The 23,149-nt window shown below is 39.2% G+C and overlaps 1 protein-coding gene across 7 annotated transcripts in view; it reads left to right on the top strand.

Annotated features, from left to right (window-relative positions):
• Tet (tet methylcytosine dioxygenase-like) overlaps positions 1-10,407 on the top strand; it is a 95,457-nt gene extending 85,050 nt beyond the window's left edge. For 4 of the 7 annotated variants that reach the window (XM_046609227.2, XM_046609252.2, XM_046609273.2 and 1 more), the window contains 5 exons: positions 160-347; positions 433-786; positions 880-1,107; positions 1,216-1,370; positions 2,360-10,407. In XM_046609227.2, coding sequence (XP_046465183.1) covers positions 160-347; positions 433-786; positions 880-1,107; positions 1,216-1,370; positions 2,360-5,183 — 3,749 coding nt within the window. In that variant the 3' untranslated portion in view covers positions 5,184-10,407. The remainder of the gene's footprint in view (positions 1-159; positions 348-432; positions 787-879; positions 1,108-1,215; positions 1,371-2,359) is intronic. The other 3 variants (XM_046609280.2, XM_046609242.2, XR_006881310.2) reach the window with 2 other exon arrangements.
• Positions 10,408-23,149: the final 12,742 nt, after the last annotated feature.

Genomic DNA, 23,149 nt, shown 5'->3' with positions numbered 1-23,149 from the left:
ATCATCGTACATATGCGATAATTTAACCAATGGTGATGGATAAATCCTCACACACATGAAAACGAGCTTAGCGTTTTTGTCAAATCAAATTCTAACGCCAGGGCCGGAGATTTTAATTACTTCTTTTATGAGAGTCGGTGTGTTGTAAATAAAATACAGTTCAACCAAAAGGTCCACCCGAACCCGGTTCGTACTACACGCATCTTGGTGCTGCAGCGAATCTTTCTGATCTTCGAAATGACCTTGAAAGAAGAACTGGACTGAAGGGAATTGCTTTAAGATTCGAGAAAGTCATCTACACTGGGAAAGAGGGCAAAACAACACAAGGATGCCCAATGGCCAAATGGGTATGCCTCAAAAAATTATGCAAAGATCAAGTTTGAAAATAAATCTTTCACACATTCACGTTTTATAGATAAACTAATTTTACAGATAATCCGCCGTTCTGGTCCTGACGAGAAGATCTTGACTGTAGTAAAACATCGCCAAGGCCACAAGTGCGCAACAGCCTGGATTGTTGTTGCTATGGTTGCATGGGAGGGTGTACCGACACACGAGGCTGACAGGATCTATTCGCTTTTGAGCCACAAACTGAACCGTTTTGGTCTTCCTACAACCAGAAGGTGTGGAACTAACGAACCAAGGACTTGTGCCTGTCAGGGTCTGGACCCAGACACGTGCGGAGCCAGTTTCTCGTTTGGTTGTTCATGGTCAATGTACTACAACGGATGCAAATATGCCAGAAGTAAAACCGTCCGAAAGTTTCGTCTCTCTGTGCGAACTGAGGTAAGATTTACTAAACTCAGTAAAGCTTCATCTTCGAAAGAACGTATAATTAATCGTGACCAAGCAATTAACATACGTTATTTTATGTCATAGGAGCAAGAGGTAGAGGAGCGAATGCACGTTTTGGCAACTCTGTTGTCTCCTCTTTATCTAAGTCTTGCTCCGGAAGCTTTCAACAATCAAACGCAGTTCGAACGCGAAGCAAGCGAATGTCGACTGGGATTTAAACCGGGACGACCATTTTCCGGGGTCACAGCCTGCATTGACTTTTGTGCACATTCGCATAGAGATTTACACAATATGAACAATGGTTGCACTGTGGTGAGTGAAGTTTTGATCAGATTTCTACTAATTCAGATTGTTTTCGTACGAAATGATGTAATTAATCGACAGTCGTGAAATAATATGATATATTGTATTGATTCTGAGGTCGTGAGTTTAACAAAGCATCGATTGCTGACTAAACCAGATGATGAACAGCTTCATGTCCTTCCACTATATATCATGGACGAATCAGACGAGTACGGCTCAAAAGAAGGTCAAGAGGAAAAAGTTCGGTCAGGAGCAATCGAAGTCCTGAGCAAGTTAGTATGAGATTAATTATTGCAATTTCAAGATTTATCTTTGAACACTTTAAGTTGCTTGATATACAACATGCCTGCCTGTTCATTTATCCAACGACGACATTGAATTTTTTGAAATTTACGTAGCCTATTGAGAATCGCGCTTTGATCAAATAGGCTCAACCTGTACTAATCAATGGATTTTGATCGACGTATCACCGGTTAAATAAGTTTTGCTAATTTTCAACTAGTTACAATTCATCTTTTGCCGTGCAGGAAAGTTTACAACATTTCCTTATTTTATTGATCAATTATTCCATCACTTCCGAGTCCAAAAATATACGACACATTCTCTAAATCCGTCTAAATCATACTCAGATGATGTGACGATCAGTCTTCGGATTTAGATCCAAATTTTGCGCGGTACTTAAGTTTTTTGCAACAAGCTTTCCTTGTGAGAGAGATGCGATATCTAGCGGAGGGTTTAGGTCCGAAATTGTAATTAGTTCTCATGGAAAATTTTAGTTTCATAATTGTTCGTAGAAATTTTCACTTTTCTACAAAATTCAACGCAGGAAATTTTTTTAATGTTTGCATTATGCACTATGCAAAAATGAAATCATCTTTCATAAAAAGTCGTGGATATTCATAGTTTTGCTTTAATCCTCGTAGTTTCCTACAAAATTCGACGATAAAAAAAAAAAATAAATATATTTCCAAAATGCAATTGCAATAATTTTTCGTAGATAATGGTGGGATTTTCATAATTTTTTGTAGAAATTTGTACGTTTCTACGAAAAATACAGCGCTTTTTCACGATTATCTTCAAACTTTTACGTTTTTTGACGATTTGCCACTATTTTCTACGATTTTCTACTATTTTCTACGACCGGCAATTTTTCGTAGTTTAACGTAGAAATTATTTTCGCCAGGAATATCATCGAAACTTTGACAAAGCGTGAAATACCTAGACTTTATATGTTGATAATATATGTTTCTCTGGATTGCAGGTATCCCTGTGAGGTAAGAGTTCGGTCTGTACCCCTCCAGCCTTGTAGACGTCATGGGAAAAAGCGAAAAGAAGACGAACCAGACGCAGCTAGTAACAAGAAAGACACGGGGAAAAACGCTACTGAAAAAACAATTGAACCAACGAGACCTACAGGACACCAGGAGGCCCATCGAACAGCCGTCAGAGATTCATCGCTTTCCTTAGAAATGGCAACGATGCTTGAAGGGATGGATGCTCAGCTGCAAAGTTCTCAAGTGTCTTCAACAGTGTTAGATAGTCCAGTCTCAATGTACCAGGGATGGGGCTACCAAGGAGATCAACAATGGGCGAGAAGCGGTTGGCTTGACCAACGGAAAAACAACTGGCTCAACCCGTGGGGCGATTATCCTTTCAGTGGACTAGAACGAGACGTTAAAGTTGACCCGGATAGCACAAGTTTAGATGACACTAGACCGAGGAGCGCATTTGCCCAGGAAGACATGAGACCAGGATCCAGAAATTTTCCGAATTCAACGGTAGAGTCGCCAAGAGGAAGCTATTCCCTTTCACCAAGAGGACATCATCCTGTTTCACCTAGAAGTTCATACCCGAATACTTCCGGTGAAGCTTCGTACTCCATGTCTCCTAGAGGGTATCCATCAACACGACAAGAAGAGAAAATGGGATCTCCAAGAAGTTCTGGTTATCCTTGCAGCGCAACTCCAGGCGAGGGGAATCACAATTTTGGCTCCCCAACCCTAAGGAATTATCAAAATTCGAGTTTGGACAACAGGCAAACGACCGCATCGCCGCGGGCTGGCTCTCACCACTCTTCACCGTATCCTGATGTGGTGCAAAGAAATATGTCACCTAGAGTAGGATATCAGGCGGCGCCTTTATCATCTCTTGAAGCCGCGCACGGTAGTCAATCACCTAGCCTTGCATATTCAAAAAATTTGCAGCAGAATTACATAGAGGGTAATTGTCAGTTGAAGTTAACATCACCAAGGATGCAAAATAATGTGCACCAGCAAAGGTATCAAAGTTGCAGCATGGAAAATCAGCAAGCATCTAAGTTACCATCACCGGAACAACAGATCGATCGTAACCAAGCGTTTGCAAATAGATTACAGCACAATTTTGCCTCACAACAAACACCGCCGTCTTCCAGAACCATGGGTTATAGAAACCCCAACTTGAATCCTGTCAACCCTCAGGATTTATTTTCGGGGACTTCTGCTGGTATGTCTACAACCTGCATAGACACGAGTGGTCACAAGCCTATGTCGAATTCAAGGAGCAGTTATCCAGGTATGCAGAATCCTGAATTCACGCCGCATAGTCCTTTGCTCAATATACCATCATCTGAAGGTCATCACCCTCAGAATACCATGGGGTCATCCTCAGTGTCAAAAAAATCTTACGCAAAGAGTGGATTACACAGACAATCAGATCTGACACGAACAGCTGCTAGCCCCTTTGTTCCTGCATCTCCAGATCACAATGCTTCCTGTGGTAATATCAGTAGTAACAATAATTGGAATACTCTTAACAACTGGGGATCAAATACAGTTAAACCACCTGAGCACCAGACACCGCATCATCATAACGAATCGCACATGGAACAGCAGAAGAACTCGCAATTGTGGCAAGAACGAGCGGTGCATAACGAAAATCTAAAAACACCGTCTTGGGAAATGCAGGTACAGGAACCTTCACCGTTCCGCGTACCCAAAGGTAGACCACCTTCGAGAACGGCGCCGAATCAAAATTTGCAGGAGGCAAACACCTTCCAGAACTCATTTGCTAAGACATTCCTGAAGCCGCAGGAACCAACCAAGAGTAATCCGTACACCGATAATAGCAGTAACTACAATAATGTTCCGAATAATAGCAACGTCCCAAATCACGAGAAGCAGCGAAGCGATTGGCCAGAAGATAAATTGCGAGAAGGTTTTCACGACGCCAGACAAGAGGGTCCCAATACAAACTCGAGCTGCTTAGCTTGGGCCGAAGAGATGAAGCAGATTCAAGATTTCCATGCTATATCCGGCCTTGGACATCACCCCTTTTCTCAGTACGGCTACCCTACTTATCCTGTATTCGACAAGCCATACCCTAACACCTGGGATGGCTATAACTACCACCAACCATATCATCAGACGCCAGAATACCCCCATCAATTTTACCAACAGCCAAAACGAGAGCCGTGCTTCCACTCCCCGCAATATCCTTATCAAGGGATGAACCCCTACCAAGGAATGAATCCGGGATGGGCAAGGTGGGAGACACCGCGATGGGATATTTATGGTCCTCCGTCTTATTTTCCTGTGGTACCAGAGCCGCCTCCGAAAGCAGAACCTCTCGGTGAGGTGACTGATTTTTCGGACAATGACGAATGTTTCAAAGACCCTCAGATGGGTGGCGTTGCTATAGCACTTGGACACGGAAGCGTTCTATTTGAGTGTGCTAAGCATGAAATGCACGCGACAACGGCGCTCAAAAAACCGAACAGAATTAATCCAACTAGAATCAGCCTTGTATTTTATCAACATCGTAATCTCAACAGACCAAGGCACGGGTGGGATGAATGGGAAGAGAAAATGCGACTGAGAAAACTCGGCGTAACTGCTACGACAACCCAGTCAACACCAACGACACCGACAAGTCCTAGCTCAGCGAGCAGCGAGAAACTTCCACCTTTACCTTATATTCCCAGTGTTCCAAGCTCTCAGTTCATGATGAGGTCACCGACGTACACTACCATGACGTGGACGACGTTGTTTCCGATGCATCCGTGTATGATAACCGGGCCATATCAAGAGGGTGGAGCGATTGGATGAGTAAATGATCAAACAAAGTAGAGTTCAAGTAACTGTTAATGGTTGTTTCAAAAGCTTGGATCGTGCGTTCGGAGGTGAAAACAAGTAACAGGACAGACACGAATACCGCTGACGATGTGTCAGAAAGAGAATGATAGAGAGGAGGAGAAAGAGATTACTGTGCAGTAACAACAACAACAAGGATCTGAGGTATTGTGTGAAATTTTTATAAAAGAGTCTACAGGGTGATTGAGATACAAAAATATCTTTTTAAAGTTACGAAGTTTTAGAGATGATACTTTCAAACAAAATAAAAAAAAAAAAATATAAAAAATAGGCATTCGGAAATAGCACTGCCATTTTTCTATTTCACGTCCTTTACTCGATATACGAGCAAAGTCATAGTCGTAGGGCAATGTTAAACTCCAGTCCTTCGTATGCGTTGTATGCTTGAGAATCTCACATTATTGTATTACGTACACGACCCTTTGAGTAGCGGTAAAGTGTTTGAAAAAAATGTATTTTTTTTTTAAACGTACCGCAAATCCTTACACAGACTCGAATGTTGAAAGAGTAAACTTGATAAAACTGTATGAAGCAGCTGAAGAATAAATCACGCAGGTCACAAGCGTGATACCTACTTGAGCCTAGCTCCTAACTTTCGTCGTGGTAAGAACTACGAGATGATTATGCAGCGGAGATATCGTATTGTTCAAGTACCATGCGCATATCATGATTCGATTTAGTCATAAGACGAGTTGGGACCTTTTTGTTACCAGACAGGAGTTCCGTACAGCTCAAAAAAACATCGACAATAAGATCATAAGACAGAATTGAAACGCGGTTGAGATTTGGAAATCATAGCGTTTCATATACATAGTTCTCAATGGGTATTTTCTAAAACAAAAATGAAAAAAATATGACAAAGAGAAGAGGTCTGAAGCTCATACTGCATTGGCTAATATGCTGTCAGTTGTACATCAATAATAGTAATATACGTCGCATGATTAACAACTCGTGTTATTAGCATGATATTATTTTTTATTGTATTACGATTGTCATGGTTATCATCATCATCATCATCATCATCATCATCATCATCATCATCATCATCATCATCATCATCATTATTATTATTATTATTATTAGCTAGTCTATAGCCAGGTCACATGCTATATTGTATTACGCATTTTCGCACGCATGTACAACATTATTATTATTGTTGTTATTATAATTATTATTAATAGTTTTTATCACCATTGTCATTGAACATTAATCAATATTAATCAATCAATCATTTTTAATTATGCTGACGATAATTTGTATAGATACTGCACAATCACATTTTCGAAAGAAGGATAGTGAAGAAAAAAGTAAACAAGAAAAACAAAACAACACAAGAAAATGATCTCAAGTTTATTAATTACGGTAAATGTTTTATTTTTTAGCGTTTGTACATTGTGCTTGTTATTTCGTATTTATTAGTACGCACTCTGCACTAAACATACATATAATGAGTATATGAAGTATGGTTATAACATATGAAGTATACAAAAAATATATGAAAATAATTTAAAAACGACGGTAAAAAGGCAAAAAAAAAAAAATACTAACCGCTCGCTAAGAGGCGACTGAGTACAAAGCATTTTTTCTAACAATCATGAGTGATATTAAGAAAAAAAAAAAAGAAAACAATATCTTTGAAAGACAAAAAGAAAAAAATTAAAAAGTACCTATTAAATCGTACTACATACTATTGAGTGTTGTAAAACGATTCCTGCTGCAAGTCTTGATGCGGCAACGCAAGTGTTGACCAGTTTGGAACGTATTTTATTTTTTATTGCTTCCAAATATTTATAACGTACTAAATGTTGCTTACGTGACGTATCATGCGTACAAGAAGTGTTGAAAGGAAAACATTTTCGAGTCAGCCACACTCTTAATAAATGACTCAAATCTACATTGAAGAAGCTCATAATATGACGAAATTGATCGTATCTCAAATTACATGAAAAAATAATTACAATTTTTTAAAACTAAATCTAATTTATATATTATTTGAAATTTGTATATACTCTAATTTAATAGGTCGCATTTGATTTCAGACCTGTATTATTCAATGAATTTTTTCCAGCGAGCAAAATATGTATTTACCATTGCTTAGCTAAATTCCAACTATTTATTTATTATTTTATTATATACCTATTGTTTTGACTTTTAGGAAAATTTAGTATGATTTTAAATGATTTCTAGATCGACATTTTACAACAATTATATACTATTGTACTATCATTATAATTATCAATTATTCTGACTATTAATTAATAATATTATATCAGATAAGTACTGATTGAGTATAAAGTTAGGATGTTTTTTCTTTTTTCTTTTATCGAATTCACTTCTCGACACGCGGTGTACGCGAACCCGGAAATCGGAACCGCCCTCGAGTATTATAAGAATCACTAATATATTATCATTCATTATTGTCACAATAATAATTAGTAATACAATGTAATTTAATTATTTATTGATTAAGTTTGACAAAGTGTTATTGTACTACTATGTTTAGCTAACTATATGTATACATATTACATATTTTATTACGAAACACTGATGCTAGAGTGTGTAACATGTATTCCACTGTTGTTACTTTGGCTTGGTGATCTCGTCATTTTTAAGCATTCGACTCTTGCGCATGTGTATGAACCAACGGAAATTATGTCTACCATCTTATAGCGTCAGAGTTTGGTACAATCTATTCCAAATTTTTCTGTAAGGTAAGTTGATTAATTTTTGCGGAACATATGAGGACGGACAGAAATATTCACAACAAAATACTCGAATTTTTTGTTTTGTTCGTTTTATTCCGATTTAGTCAATTAATATTACTAGTTTGAAAAACGAAATATATGTTATATGATAACAGAGACTATTTTTTTTTTCTCCAACTTTTACTCTCCGCGTTGAATTTTACATCTCCAGAATTTTGGTTTCACGGGTATTGTATGTGTATAAGTATCACAGGGAGGCACAAATACAATTTACGAATAATTTCTCCTCTTTTCAGTTTCTCGAATGATGAAACACGGCTTTAAAATTATATCGAATATATTGTGCCATCGTGGTATTACATTCGTTTAAGAAAAAAAAATTTAATTTGAAATTTAAATTGCCTTTGGATCGTCGTGGCGTAAGATTACTGACATTTTTCGAAAAATATTTTGGTCATCTTTTTATCGGCTTATAGATTTAACGTCATACGTCAGTCTTGCGATCAAACTTTCTGACATTTTCGTGTGGTATCGATGATGAAATGTTTCTAATTGAACAAATTTTCTACCACATTGATTTTGGTTTTCAAATTCCACGTGCGTATCATGAAACGTTTTTAAACCAGTTTACATGTAAATAAAACAAAGAAGAGGGAGTGCGCATCCCAGCTCCGAAATCGCAGAGAGTTATTGAACAATTTTTGTAAAGAAAGATAAAAAAAAAAACATACAAAAATGAAAGAGAAACAAATCGAGAAATAAATGCGACGATGCCAAAATAGAGTTAAAACTAATAATTAGAAAGTAAATACTTGTAATAAGAACAATATAAAGTAACACTATCAAAGCTAAAGATATGTAAGAATGAAATCATTTTTAAAGTAATACTATTATTAAAAGTAATTAAAAGAAAATAAAAAATATGATTGAATAAAATCGAACGAGAAAGCAAAGTTGAAAAATGTATTTTTCCTTCCAATGCCAAAAAGATGCCATTTTGTTTTGTACGAAAAAATTGACGAAAAAATCACGAAAAAAAAAAACTTTAAAAGATCGGTAATGATAAATAATATTAATAATTGATAAAAGGTATTGAAAACCCATGTAGTTTTTAGCAAACGTATGTAAGTGTAAGAGAAAATTTGATGTGTATGTCTCGTGAAACAAACGTAAAACATGTCCGCCTTATATGCAAATAAAATAAATAAATTTAAAAAAAGAAAATGCAAATAAAAAAAAAAAAAAAAAAACAGAATTCATAACAGGAAATAATATAGCTGTTAGTTTACAATAACAGAGTTTGTGATTAAAAGAAGAAAAAATAGTAATGTATCAGATCCGTATCACGGTTACACTTTGCCAGCTGAGATTCGAAAATTGCAGGATGTTTGAATGGCGGTCCATAACGTATCCTTGCGATCTGATCCTGCGATTTTTAAGTCTGACAAAAATACCTTGCAGATATCCCTTCAGGGCGTATATAATATACCCATATATACATGCATATATAAATATATATATATATAGTATTAGGCATAGTTTCTATTTACATATGTGTACATATATTTTTGGACAAAAACGTAAGAACAATTTCATTGGACAAAAAATGAATAATAATGCAAATTAAGACATCAAAAAAATTAAACATCATTGCCGCGGCAAGTCGAGGGAAGCATTTTGCAGCGAGGAATTAACCATACGATTTTTTCTAAAAATTCTCAAACTTTGTGCTTTACTATCTGATGCAATGATCAACTAATCCCGAGATCCGCTTGAATATCACACATTCAAGATTTATTCATTATTGTTGTATACATCGAGGTACATAACGTCGAAACTATATGAATAAATTTTCTGGTTTATATCCGTCGGAATCAAATGAAATTAGACGATGGTGGCAAAAGACGAAATATACATTTTTTATAATATACTATACACACACGTACATGCGATTATTCATAAATTTCAGGGATTAGATCTTGATTGCCGGTGGTATCGTGGTGACAATTTGTTTTTTTTTGTTTTTTTTTTCATTAACGTTTTTTTTTTGCTATTTACTTTAACATTTTTGTACTATCGTGGTTATATTATTATTGCCGTCTCCCATTCTCAAATGCATGATTCGTTGACTTAGATGTATTTACGAGTATTTATTTATACATATTAAGCGAATGAAAATCTAATATATATTTAACGAATAAAGGAACGTAAAATATAAAGTAAGTTTTTTTAATATATTTATAAAACGTTTGGTTTACTATATTATTGACCTAAAAAAAATAGTATAATTATTATGAACGTGAGACGAAAAAATTTAAGCAATTGACAAAAAGACTCATTTTTGAAGTAAATTAAATTATTAACATCGTAAAATTGATAAGATATAAATTAATTGACTAAGAAAAAAAAAAAACGAATGAAAATGTTTCTGCGTGACGAAAAGAAAAAGAAAAACAATGTACACAAGCGCGCAACTGTGCTTGAAAAGTGAAATCTTATAGGATGCTTAGGGTACAGTAGCAAGTAAAACGTAAGTAATAAATAAGTAATTACTATTAATAATTATTAATGATATGAATATGTTTAGAAAAAAATATACCTATAAGCCAGATGTAATTGTCCTTTGTGAATATACATAAGAGAGAAATGAAAAAAAAAAAAATACAACAAACTTTTATGAATAAAAATTGAGGTTTTCTTTCACTTCGTTTTACTGACTATAAATTCGTATCACTGGATTTTTATTTCTTGTTCAGATGCGCACGTATATACCTGAACATTCCTAATACTTGGTATGAATTATTTAAAAAATCTGTGTTATAATACCGAGGAATATAATCTGAGTACGAGAACAGTGTTCGATTTTTCTCTGTAGATAATTCGTTCGGACTGTACCAGTTAAGAACAACCTTTTCCAAGATATATTCTATTACTGTTTGGTAAATAAATTGCGTCCTGCACGGACCGTCAATATAATTTCACTGTGATTTGCTAAAGTAAATAGAAATATGAAAACTCGAGCCTGTTTAATTCAATATTCTAGTAAACTTCTAAATTTAGTATCAATTCCGTTCTTGTTGCCCGAATTTTCGTTAAATCGGAATCGCATACGTTGCAACTTCCAGGTGTAACATAGTACGTGTTGCGTTGCAAATGCAGAAATGCCCGACATGTATGTACATTCGTTTAATAGCCGTTAACGGTTGCATGGAGGCGCTTTCACACTGGCTCATAAAGTTGAACACTCGAATCGTGCCACACCGGTACAAAAACACGGGTATAAATTAATCTCGCGATGTTTGTCCCGAACTTGCATCCACCGCTTGTTACATCACTACCAGACGAACGGATTATATACGACCTACTATTCGTTGACCAACCCTTAAAATTCCCTCGGGAGATTACGCAGAGAAGTCGTAAAAGGTTGACGATTAACTTTCGCAGTCATTTTGCAAGATGTCCGATTGATAAATGCGGTACTTTGGACAGCCCGATGCTTTACGTTATAGTTACGATCGGATAATTGGTTAGAGAAATGTATATTTCACCTCGTTTTAGCGTCTCTTATTAGGTGTCTAATTTTCAGCACACGTGAACGCTGCCTTATACCGACTAAAAGCACAAAATCAGCTTGCATTTGCATCGAACCTTATTTTGGGTTCAATGTAAAAAAAATTCAAATAAAGTTTTTCATTCTTTAGTATAATAGCTGAATAAATGCTGGAATGATGTTACGCTCTAGCGATTGAAAAAAATTGTGTTCAATGGTAGGCAAGCTTCCAATAAATTAGTCCCCATGCAATTTCTTATTTACGTATACACGTCACGCTATATACCCAATATAATTGGTTGTAAATAAACTAACAAGTAAAACCGGATGGCGACTCTCTTTGATTGGTACTCCAATTTATGGGCCTCACTACTTCGCAGAGAGATGTTTATATATACCCAACGGTATTTGGAAACTTTATAGTATTTGAGATCGTAAGGAGTGACGAGGAGTGTTGTTTTTCTTTTGCGTGCCCGAAAAGGTAAATACGTAAAATCTTAAACGCATTTTGTGTCTGATCTCCAATCACGCTTTCGATATAAGGATTTCACAAAAGTCTCGACATACGATTAACGTTACAATGCACCGCTCGTAGAATGTCTACATCTATTTGTCCGTAAAGTATCCAATTCGAATTTCCGGCCGCACTTTAAGACATTGAAACACGTAGCAGTTCGAGTATCGTGTGTAGAACAACCTACAGCTCCAAGTACTAAAATATAAGGTTTCGTGGTTGGTACCAAATGAAATTTCTTTATTTCCTATTCCGTGCATCAATCGCTATAACTTTCTTCTTCTTCTTCTTCTTCTTCTTTGCAAGGAGATTGAAAGATGCGGCACGCATCTCGGCGATATATTTGCAAAGATCACCTAGCACCGTACATCTCTTCGGCTAATCCGTTATTGATTAAGCGAGGCATATTAGACAGGATTTTTGAAGAATAATTCTGTATAAACGATAAATAATGGATGAATACGGTGGGCTCTGTTCACCAGCGACTGGTCTTGGACCACGGCTGGTGCTTTTTGCCTCGTTCCTTTTGCTTTCTTTTCAGCGAGAGTATATGTACCATACATGTTCGATATGACGCAGTGACGTATCGAGTTCGGGTCCCTTTGAACAAGCCTTCTACGTTCTACAATCGGAACGGTGTCATCACGTGTAGTCATTTCAAGTTCTGATCTATTTGTAACTTGATGAAAGTGATAATTTTATTCCAGTATAAACCATGGTTTCTAAATTTTTACAATATCAGGAATTTCCATTCCACGTATAGTATAATAAATGGGCGTGGTGCAATTTGAAGTTATTGAATTTAGCTAAACACAGAATTTTTCAGGTTTCTTAGTTACTTTCTTCGTACTCTTAGAATCCAGAGACAATTAAATGGGCTCTCGTTACTCGCGGCTAATGACTTGGTACTTAATAAACTGATTATTATTACACTCGATGAAAACTTTCTTATAACAAACAGGCACGAAATCGCCTTGTTCGTTAGTTCAATTCAATCATCTCGAGCGTGCGTTTCACTAGACCTTCGGGTTAAATTCCGCCAACGCGGGAGCAATTTAACAAACGGTAATGGTAAACTATTATTAGCAACCAATTAACAATCGAAATCGATCGCGTGGTGCTCTTGGTCTCGTGAAAAATTGAGCTAATAAATTATCAGTTAAATCTACCGAGCATGCCAACTATACTGCACGCGTACGCGTGTTGCGGCTACGAGAAAGCAGTGTCGGTGACACGCGACCAAGGAGAGTTTCCAGCATTTTCTGTCGGTTCATTCTCCGCTCCACATCTCGTCGGTCCAGCCGATGGAGCTTTGGCCCTGCTATCATGCTTTTATCTTTTTTGCTAGACCTCAAGGTGGTCCAAGGTTATCGGATACGCTGCGCATCGCGTTTTTACGTCTCTTCGCACGCGTATTATGAAAGTTCGCTTCGACTTTGTTCATGGTGAAATTTGGTTAGGAATAAAATCAAGTTTTTCTTACTTTCCTACAGTTTGCTTGAACCCCAGCACTGCATCTGATTTCATTGATCGGCGCAAAGGAGCATCAGCAGCCATTGCTGACTTATTCCTGATTGCTAAAAGTATGAATAAGTTGAGGAATTGAAGACGGCTAAAAATGCATTGCTTCGGCTTTGAGTCAACCTGTAGAACGTCATATACCGGAGTATGCGTGGACGTGGGTATAACGAGTACGGGTGGAAAAATGTGGTGCAAATGTGTGCGTGCGAGGAGTCCTGGCTCCTTGGCGTGGAATGCAGTCCAGCAAAGGTCGAGCTGACGGTGGAACCCGGAGGGACTAAAGGGAAGAAATTGCCATAAAGCAGGTAGACAGTTCGAAAGAAATGCATCGCGCCAGAGAGAAGGAAGGGCCCGAGAGAGGATCTATACTGGCGATAGACGTGGAAGAATCGAAAGTCCAAGGATAGCTCCGATTCGAAGATCGCGGCTCAAGGATGAGAGCTACCCGCGTATCGCGTTACTCGCGGTTAAATTGCAATCCTGTAATAGTGCAACTCGATTATTTTCACGTCTTCTTGATGATGATTTATCATCGCGTGTAGGTACCGCGCCGGGGTGATGCAGGGTTGTAACTACGTTGTTTATGGACTTTTGAAGATCCTCTTTGATATCACATGACGACTGCTACTCGCGGTATTAACCCCGTACCCCGATCCCCGATACCCCCGTGGTAGACCGTTATTTCTCTTTGAAATGTACAAACAATAGAAATACACGTGTACAGTCATGTCACGTGTTCCGTGAGTTGCCTCGACGACACGTGGACACGCGTGCATATACGCAAGTTAACGCACCGCTCGGGCCGTGCTGCTGTACAGCTCCATGGAATACATTTAACGCGGGAGTCGTCTTGCCTTCTACGTTCACTGACGAATATAAAGACGGTTACCACTGGGTAAATTTTTGTGACCAGTTTTAGGCGGGCATCGGGCCCATGTGGGCCTGGGAGCGTAGGAGGGTTCTGCTCTATCGACTCTACTTAACGAGCTCGCACCGACATTCGTAGCAGCCAAAGTAGTTTCGGTATGGAAGCTTGAGATTGAGTCGGTACAGAGTGAGTACGTAAGACTACTTGTCGACTGCGACTTAGAAATATCGATCAGCTCGATCATCTCCGTGAGAAGACGCGTAAAGTGTTTACCGCCAACCGCCTTCGACGACGACCGCGTCCACCACCAACCACCCCAACTACCTCCGAGCACCACCAACCACCGTCAACCACCTCCTCCCACCCCCAACCCCCTTCGTCCTCCTCGGTCTTCATGTCCGCCTGCACCAGCGTCACCTCCCCGCCACCCTCCTAGACCACGTCGTCGTCATTCTCCTCGACCTCCTCCGATCACCGCCAACCACCGCCAAAATACACCTTCTACGTTGACTGATAAATATAAAGACAATTGCTCTAATGGGCTTTGGTGTGACAACCGAAAATCGTCGTGTGCTTGCGTTCCCTGAGATGTTCCAACGGTAGAGTTGAAAATCTAATTGCAGAACATCAGAGAGTTACCGATTTCGACATGATGCTGGCTGCATTCACCTTCCGAGTAACACAGTCTTCGCAATGGTAAGCCCAAGCCAGTATTTGGCCTGTGTGTACTTACCGACTTGTTGGCGACACAAGAAATTAATAATGAGAATGAATTTCTTCCAAGATTCGTAGCGAAACAGTGATTTAAATATAGTACAGGTACCCGAGAGAAGAATGTATACATAGATCATAAATAATAATGGATCAAATGTAATACTGATGCAGAGACCAAAGATATTCATACATATAATACGATCCATTACCGATTAATACGTGATGCATACTATAAATTTTATAATTTTCCAGGAGACAAACTAGATTATTTACAATAATACGTCTATGATATGAAAATAGAAGAGTTATTCATTTCAAAATGGGATTCTATTCGACACCGTCTCGATGTATTCCATAGCATTATTATTCGTAATTATTCCAACAACTTTTCATTTGCTCTCTCGATCTTGAATTTTCGTAGGCATAGAATCGAAACGCTGTTTAAGCTAGTCGCAAGTGAAGTATCTACGTTGGGTAGAGAAGCAGAATTGTTTTTCGAAAACTGTTCGTATGGAATAAAATTCAGAGCAACTGTAATACATCATGGATACTCTAATTTTGATCGAGATGAAATGGATGCTCCGTATATGAGACAGTATTTAACACAGTGTCCTGAGTTAAACGACCAAAAAGGTGATTGTCGGCGATTTTTTTTTTTTTTGGATACGGTGAGCAAGAAGGAAGCTTCTGAAAACTTTGAGTGTACATATTTTAACACACATTTCAAAGGTACGGGCAAAAATTTTTATCATCCAACTGTTGCAGAACGGCAGCGTTATTAACTGACTCGTTAGCTGAAGAATATATCTTTAGTCAAAGGCTGACCATCGAAGGGCCTAGCTGCTAGAGTCTGGAATCGGCAGGAAATATAAAGTGCGTTTTTCTTGTCTGAAATATAGACACTAAGATCATTATACATCATATCACATCATCATACATCGTACATAGTATTAAAGTTCGAAACCAAAGTTTGGATGTTCAGAAAGTGACGTCACCCAAATTTTTTTTTCTCTTGACGTCATAGATCTAAAATCAGCTAGCCGAATTCCTCAGTCTGGAAACAACCGCGCTGTAGGGCGGACGTATGAGAATCGCGCTCCGCAGATTTCAAGTACCGGGTTTTCTACCTCCTGGATCCTGCGCTTCGGGTCCGCTTCCTGGTGCAACTCGAGTTCCAGGATAAGCGGTCCGTAGTTTATGCGCTCCGAGTCGGCTACCTGGTGAAACTCGACTTCAGGAACAAGCGCTCCGTGGTTTCTGCACTCTGGGTCGGCTACCTGGTGAAACTCGACTTCAGGAACAAGCGCTCCGTGGTTCCTGCGCTCCAGGTACGCTACCTGCGCTCACAGCGTACGAGGTGGACGAGGAGGACGAGGATTTGTGCATGGTGAATATAACATTTTTATAATATTTATTGGCAATTATAATTCCATTTTATCTAAAACTATTTAAACTTGTCGTGTTTACAACAAATTATTTCAATTCATTTCTCGCGCAAGCACAGATTCGGTAGCTATAACTGCGCTAGTAAATTTTATTGGATTATGAGTTAATTAATTAATTATATTAATGCTTACACAATATTTTTGATGTGTTCTTATACTGAAACTATGTATTAATGTTCAAGGTACAACCCGAGGTGGTTATCGGTGGTTGTTGGAGGTGGTTGGCGGTGGTTGCAGATGATCAAGGTGGACGAGGAGGAGAATGAGGATGACGAGGACTTGTGCACTGTGAGTGTAACATTTTTATAATATTTGGTGGAGTGGGAGGGAGGATCGGCAGTAGGATCAGGATGAGGATCAGGAGTAGGAGTAGGAGTAGGATCAGAGGTAGGAATAGGAGTGGGATCAGGAGTAGGATCAGGAGTAGAAGTAGGATCAGGAGTAGGAGTAGAAGTAGGATCCGGGATAGGAGTAGGGATAGCAGTAGGATCAGGAGTAGAAGTAGGAATAGGAGTAGGATCAGAAGTATGTTCAGCATTAGGAGTAGGAGTAGGAGTAAGTGTAGGAGGAATTTCTTAACCTTACCCTACCCTACCCTACTCAACCCTACCATTTTTTTTTCTTTCTTTTTCAGCGGAGAAGGGGAAATCTTCAAAAAGATATCCGGATGTTCAAGTTGGTGTCTTCGGATAGTGCCGGATTTGTACAGGCTAAAACCCCTCCGCCGCTCATCACCCAGGACGAGGCGGAACCGCTTTCGCATTACTTCACCTCGTCCCTGTGGCCGGCTTGTTGTCGTAGCCTCCCTCGCCTGTCCCGTGGTTTGACCTACTGTCGGCTCGGGGCTTGTACTCGCATGCTCCTCACCGGCCTGTCGGGCCCACATCTCCGCTCCCGTCGCCCTTGCTCTACTGTCCTGTTTATCCTATAGTTATATGTCTGGTGAGTCCCCGTCAGTCCGTTAGTTAGTTTGAATGTCCTGTCCATTGTTGCTATGTTATTTTATTACATGTCTGTTTTGTGAGTCCCCGTCAGTCAGTTCGTTTGTTACTTTGCCGTGTCGTTGTTACGGCTCGCGTCATACTGCCGGCACAGAATTTGCTAACGCAAGGGTTCCGCGCCGGTCAGTCTACTCCTATCCTACGGTTTAAAAGCCGTCGCTTGGATTTAATCTTACTCTATAGTGTTAGTACTATTTACTAATACTTATTTTATTTGTCTGCTAGAAAGCAAATGCTACAAAATATATTACCTGTGATCCAACCCTACCCTACCCTACCCTACCCTACCCGACACTCCCCTAGTCTTCCCCCCCCTACCCTCCACCTATACTTCTACTTCTACTCCTACTCCTCCTTCTACTCCTGATCCTACTCCTACTCTTACTCCAACTTCTGATCCTACTCCTTCACCTACTACTCATCCTATTCCCACTTCTACTCCTGATTCTACTCCCACTTCTACTTCTGATCCTACTCCTACTTCTGCTCTCACTTCAACTCCAATCTTACTCCAACTCCTGATCCTACTCTTACTCCTACTTCTACTTCTACTCCAATCTTCCTCCTACTTTTACTACGATCTTACTCCAACTCCTGATCCTACTCCTATTCATACTCTCACTCTTGAACCTACTCCTGATCCTCCTTCTATTCCTACTCCTACTCCTGATCCCACTCCTATTCCTACTCCCAATTCTGATTATTGATGTTATGGAATATATAGACTGCGTGTCGGATTGAATCACATATCGGAACGAACAATTCTTTTATTGTCATATTATAGCCGATTATTGTAGATAATCTAGCATGTTTCCTAGAACATTATGAAATTTATAGTATACATCACGTATAAATCATAAATGAATCATATATATCAATGTCGTACATGGACCGCATATACATTTATACTCTTTGGTCACTGCATCATTATTACATCTGATCTATTTTTAAGCATGATCTATGTATACATTCTTCTCTCGTGTACCTATACTTTAACAAAATGACTGTTTTACTACGAATTTTGAGAGGTTTTATTCTTATTAATCATTTCTTGTATCGCCGATAAGTCGGTACACTCAGGCCAAGTACTGGCTTAGGCTTACCATTGCGGAGACTGTGTTTCTCAGAAGGTGAATGCAGCCAGCATTATGTCGAAATCGGAAACTCTCTGATGTTCTGCAATGAGTTCTCAACTCTGCCGTTAAAACATCTCACGGAACAATTTTCGATTACCACATCGAAGCCCATTAGGGCAGCGGTGTTTATATTCATCATTTTTGTTCCCACCTTTGCATTTTTGACAGAAATCTTCGCGATTTTGAAAAATGCTGGAATAAATTATTTCGTGCACTGATCAGACGTAATTTTGCGAGAGGTATCGATTGGGCGCAGTCCCAATACGTTGCGGTCAACGCATCGAAAGTTACAGCCAAAAACCAAAACCTAAATTTTCGACATTTTTCAGCAGGTGTGTTTTACTTCTCAATTTCTCTCCTGTTGATCCCACGCTCTTTTCGCTGCGTTTTCTGAGTTCCGTGGGGTCCGATTGCTCGGGAAAAAGTCATACGAATCAATTATGAGACGAGAAATTTTTTGGTAAAAAATAAAGGAAGGTTAATCCACGTTGCGAAATCCAGGTGCACTTGTGCTGCCCCTTCCGCATTTTGAGGCTTTTCGTCACTCCCTGACGGTCAGAGGTGCTCGACACTGGAACTCTCTACCTGCCGAACTCAGGTCTGTCTCGATACTTCCTGTTTTTAAAAGCGATCTGTATCAACATCTCTTCCAGACGGAAGATTCCCGCTCCTGATGGCGACTCGTCATCAAGTCTTCTCCACTTCCTTTTTCCCACGTTTCTTTGTTTGCTTTCCTTGCTTTCTTAGCTTTATTCTGCTTTACAGTTTTTTCTTTTCTTTTTCGCTTTGCATTCTCTGTTCTAATTTTTCTTTTTTATCCCTAGATCTTGAATAGTACCATGGAACTAGGCTAAGGTTTAGGAATTAAGATTTCGTTTATTTTTAATTGTGCAATAATGTTTTCCAATATTGTCGTGAAAAAGATAAAAAATAAACCATTAAACCATTAAACCCCTTTGTATTTTTGGCGAAAATTTTCGAGATTTTGAAAAGTGCTGAAATCAATTGTATCAGGCACTATTCCGACGTAATTTTGCGAGAGAAATCGATTGGGCGTAGTCCCAATACGCTGCAATCAACGCATCGGAAGTGACAGCCAAAAAACGAAAGCCTGAAGTTTCGACAGTTTTCAGCAGGTGTATTCTTCGTCTAAATTTCTCTCCTGTTGATCCCACGCTCTTTCCGCTGCGTTTTCTGAGTTCCTTGGGGTCCAATTGGTCGGGAAAGAGTTATACGAATCAATTCTAAGACAAAAAATTTTTTGGTCAAAAAAAAAGGAAGGTTAACCCCTTTGTATTTTTGGCGAAAATTTTCGCGATTTTCTAAAGTGCTGAAATAAATTTTTTGTGGCACTATTCCGACGTAATTTTGCGATAAAAATCGATTGGGCGCAGTCTCAATACGCTGCGATCAACGCATCGAAAGTTACAGCCAAAAATCGAAAACCTGAATTTTCGACATTTTTCAGCAGGTGCTTTTTTCCTCGTATCTTCTCTCCCGTTGATCCCACGCTCCTTTTGCTGCGTTTTCTGGGTTCCTTGGGGTCCAATTGGTCGGGAAAGAGTCATACGAATCAATTCTGAGACGAAAAATTTTTTGGTCAAAAAAAAAGGAAGGTTAACCCCTTTGTATTTTTGGCGAAAATGTTCGCGATTTTCAAAAGTGCTGGAATAAATTATTTGTGGCACTATTCCGACGTAATTTTGCGAGAGAAATCGATTGGGCGCAGTCCCAATACGCTGCGATCGACGCATCGAAAGTTACAGCCAAAAAACGAAAACCTGAATTTTCAACATTTTTCAGCAGATGCTTTTTTCCTCGTATCTTCTCTCCCGTTGATCCCACGCACCTTTTGCTGCGTTTTCTGAGTTCCTTGGGGTCCAATTGGTCGGAAAAGAGTCATACGAATCAATTCTGAGACGAAAAATTTTTTGGTCAAAAAAAAAGGAAGGTTAACCCCTTTGTATTTTTGGCGAAAATTTTCGCGATTTTCAGGAGTGCTGGAATGAATTATTTGTGGCACTATTCCGACGTAATTTTGCGAGAAAAATCGATTGGGCGCAGTCCCAATACGCTGCGATCAACGCATCGAAAGTTACAGCCAAAAATCGAAAACCTGAATTTTCGACATTTTTCAGCAGGTGCTTTTTTCCTCGTATCTTCTCTCCCGTTGATCCCACGCTCCTTTTGCTGCGTTTTCTGAGTTCCTTGGCGTCGAATTGGTCGGGAAAGAGTCATACGAATCAATTCTGAGACGAAAAATTTTTTGATCAAAAAAAAAGGAAGGTTAACCCCTTTGTATTTTTGGCGAAAATTTTCGCGATTTTCAAGAGTGCTGGAATGAATGAATTGTGGCACTATTCCGACGTAATTTTGCGAGAGAAATCGATTGGGCGTAGTCCCAATACGCTGCAATCAACGCATCGAAAGTGACAGCCAAAAAACGAAAGCCTGAAGTTTCGACAGTTTTCAGCAGGTGTATTCTTCGTCTAAATTTCTCTCCTGTTGATCCCACGCTCTTTCCGCTGCGTTTTCTGAGTTCCTTGGGGTCCAATTGGTCGGAAAAGAGTCATACGAATCAATTCTAAGACGAAAGATTTTTTGGTCAGAAAAAAAGGAAGGTTAACCCCTTTGTATTTTTGGCGAAAATTTTCGCGATTTTCGAAAGTGTTGGAATAAATTAATTGTGGCACTATTCCGACGTAATTTTGCGAGAGAAATCGATTGGGCGCAGTCCTAATACGCTGCGATCAACGCATCGAAAGTTACAGCCAAAAATCGAAAACCTGAATTTTCGACACTTTTCAGCAGGTGCTTTTTTCCTCGTATCTTCTCTCCCGTTGATCCCACGCTCCTTTTGCTGCGTTTTCTGAGTTCCTTGGGGTCCAATTGGTCGGGAAAGAGTCATACGAATCAATTCTGAGACGAAAAATTTTTTGGTCAAAAAAAAAGGAAGGTTAACCCCTTTGTATTTTTGGCGAAAATGTTCGCGATTTTCAAAAGTGCTGGAATAAATTATTTGTGGCACTATTCCGACGTAATTTTGCGAGAGAAATCGATTGGGCGCAGTCCCAATACGCTGCGATCGACGCATCGAAAGTTACAGCCAAAAAACGAAAACCTGAATTTTCAACATTTTTCAGCAGATGCTTTTTTCCTCGTATCTTCTCTCCCGTTGATCCCACGCACCTTTTGCTGCGTTTTCTGAGTTCCTTGGGGTCCAATTGGTCGGAAAAGAGTCATACGAATCAATTCTGAGACGAAAAATTTTTTGGTCAAAAAAAAAGGAAGGTTAACCCCTTTGTATTTTTGGCGAAAATTTTCGCGATTTTCAGGAGTGCTGGAATGAATTATTTGTGGCACTATTCCGACGTAATTTTGCGAGAAAAATCGATTGGGCGCAGTCCCAATACGCTGCGATCAACGCATCGAAAGTTACAGCCAAAAATCGAAAACCTGAATTTTCGACATTTTTCAGCAGGTGCTTTTTTCCTCGTATCTTCTCTCCCGTTGATCCCACGCTCCTTTTGCTGCGTTTTCTGAGTTCCTTGGCGTCGAATTGGTCGGGAAAGAGTCATACGAATCAATTCTGAGACGAAAAATTTTTTGATCAAAAAAAAAGGAAGGTTAACCCCTTTGTATTTTTGGCGAAAATTTTCGCGATTTTCAAGAGTGCTGGAATGAATGAATTGTGGCACTATTCCGACGTAATTTTGCGAGAGAAATCGATTGGGCGTAGTCCCAATACGCTGCAATCAACGCATCGAAAGTGACAGCCAAAAAACGAAAGCCTGAAGTTTCGACAGTTTTCAGCAGGTGTATTCTTCGTCTAAATTTCTCTCCTGTTGATCCCACGCTCTTTCCGCTGCGTTTTCTGAGTTCCTTGGGGTCCAATTGGTCGGAAAAGAGTCATACGAATCAATTCTAAGACGAAAGATTTTTTGGTCAGAAAAAAAGGAAGGTTAACCCCTTTGTATTTTTGGCGAAAATTTTCGCGATTTTCGAAAGTGTTGGAATAAATTAATTGTGGCACTATTCCGACGTAATTTTGCGAGAGAAATCGATTGGGCGCAGTCCTAATACGCTGCGATCAACGCATCGAAAGTTACAGCCAAAAATCGAAAACCTGAATTTTCGACACTTTTCAGCAGGTGCTTTTTTCCTCGTATCTTCTCTCCCGTTGATCCCACGCTCCTTTTGCTGCGTTTTCTGAGTTCCTTGGGGTCCAATTGGTCGGGAAAGAGTCATACGAATCAATTCTGAGACGAAAAATTTTTTGGTCAAAAAAAAAGGAAGGTTAACCCCTTTGTATTTTTGGCGAAAATGTTCGCGATTTTCAAAAGTGCTGGAATAAATTATTTGTGGCACTATTCCGACGTAATTTTGCGAGAGAAATCGATTGGGCGCAGTCCCAATACGCTGCGATCGACGCATCGAAAGTTACAGCCAAAAAACGAAAACCTGAAT

The sequence above is a fragment of the Neodiprion pinetum genome, chromosome 1 (assembly GCF_021155775.2).
Source record: "Neodiprion pinetum isolate iyNeoPine1 chromosome 1, iyNeoPine1.2, whole genome shotgun sequence".
NCBI lineage: Eukaryota > Metazoa > Arthropoda > Insecta > Hymenoptera > Diprionidae > Neodiprion > Neodiprion pinetum.
This window is presented reverse-complemented; position numbering and strand designations above follow the sequence as displayed.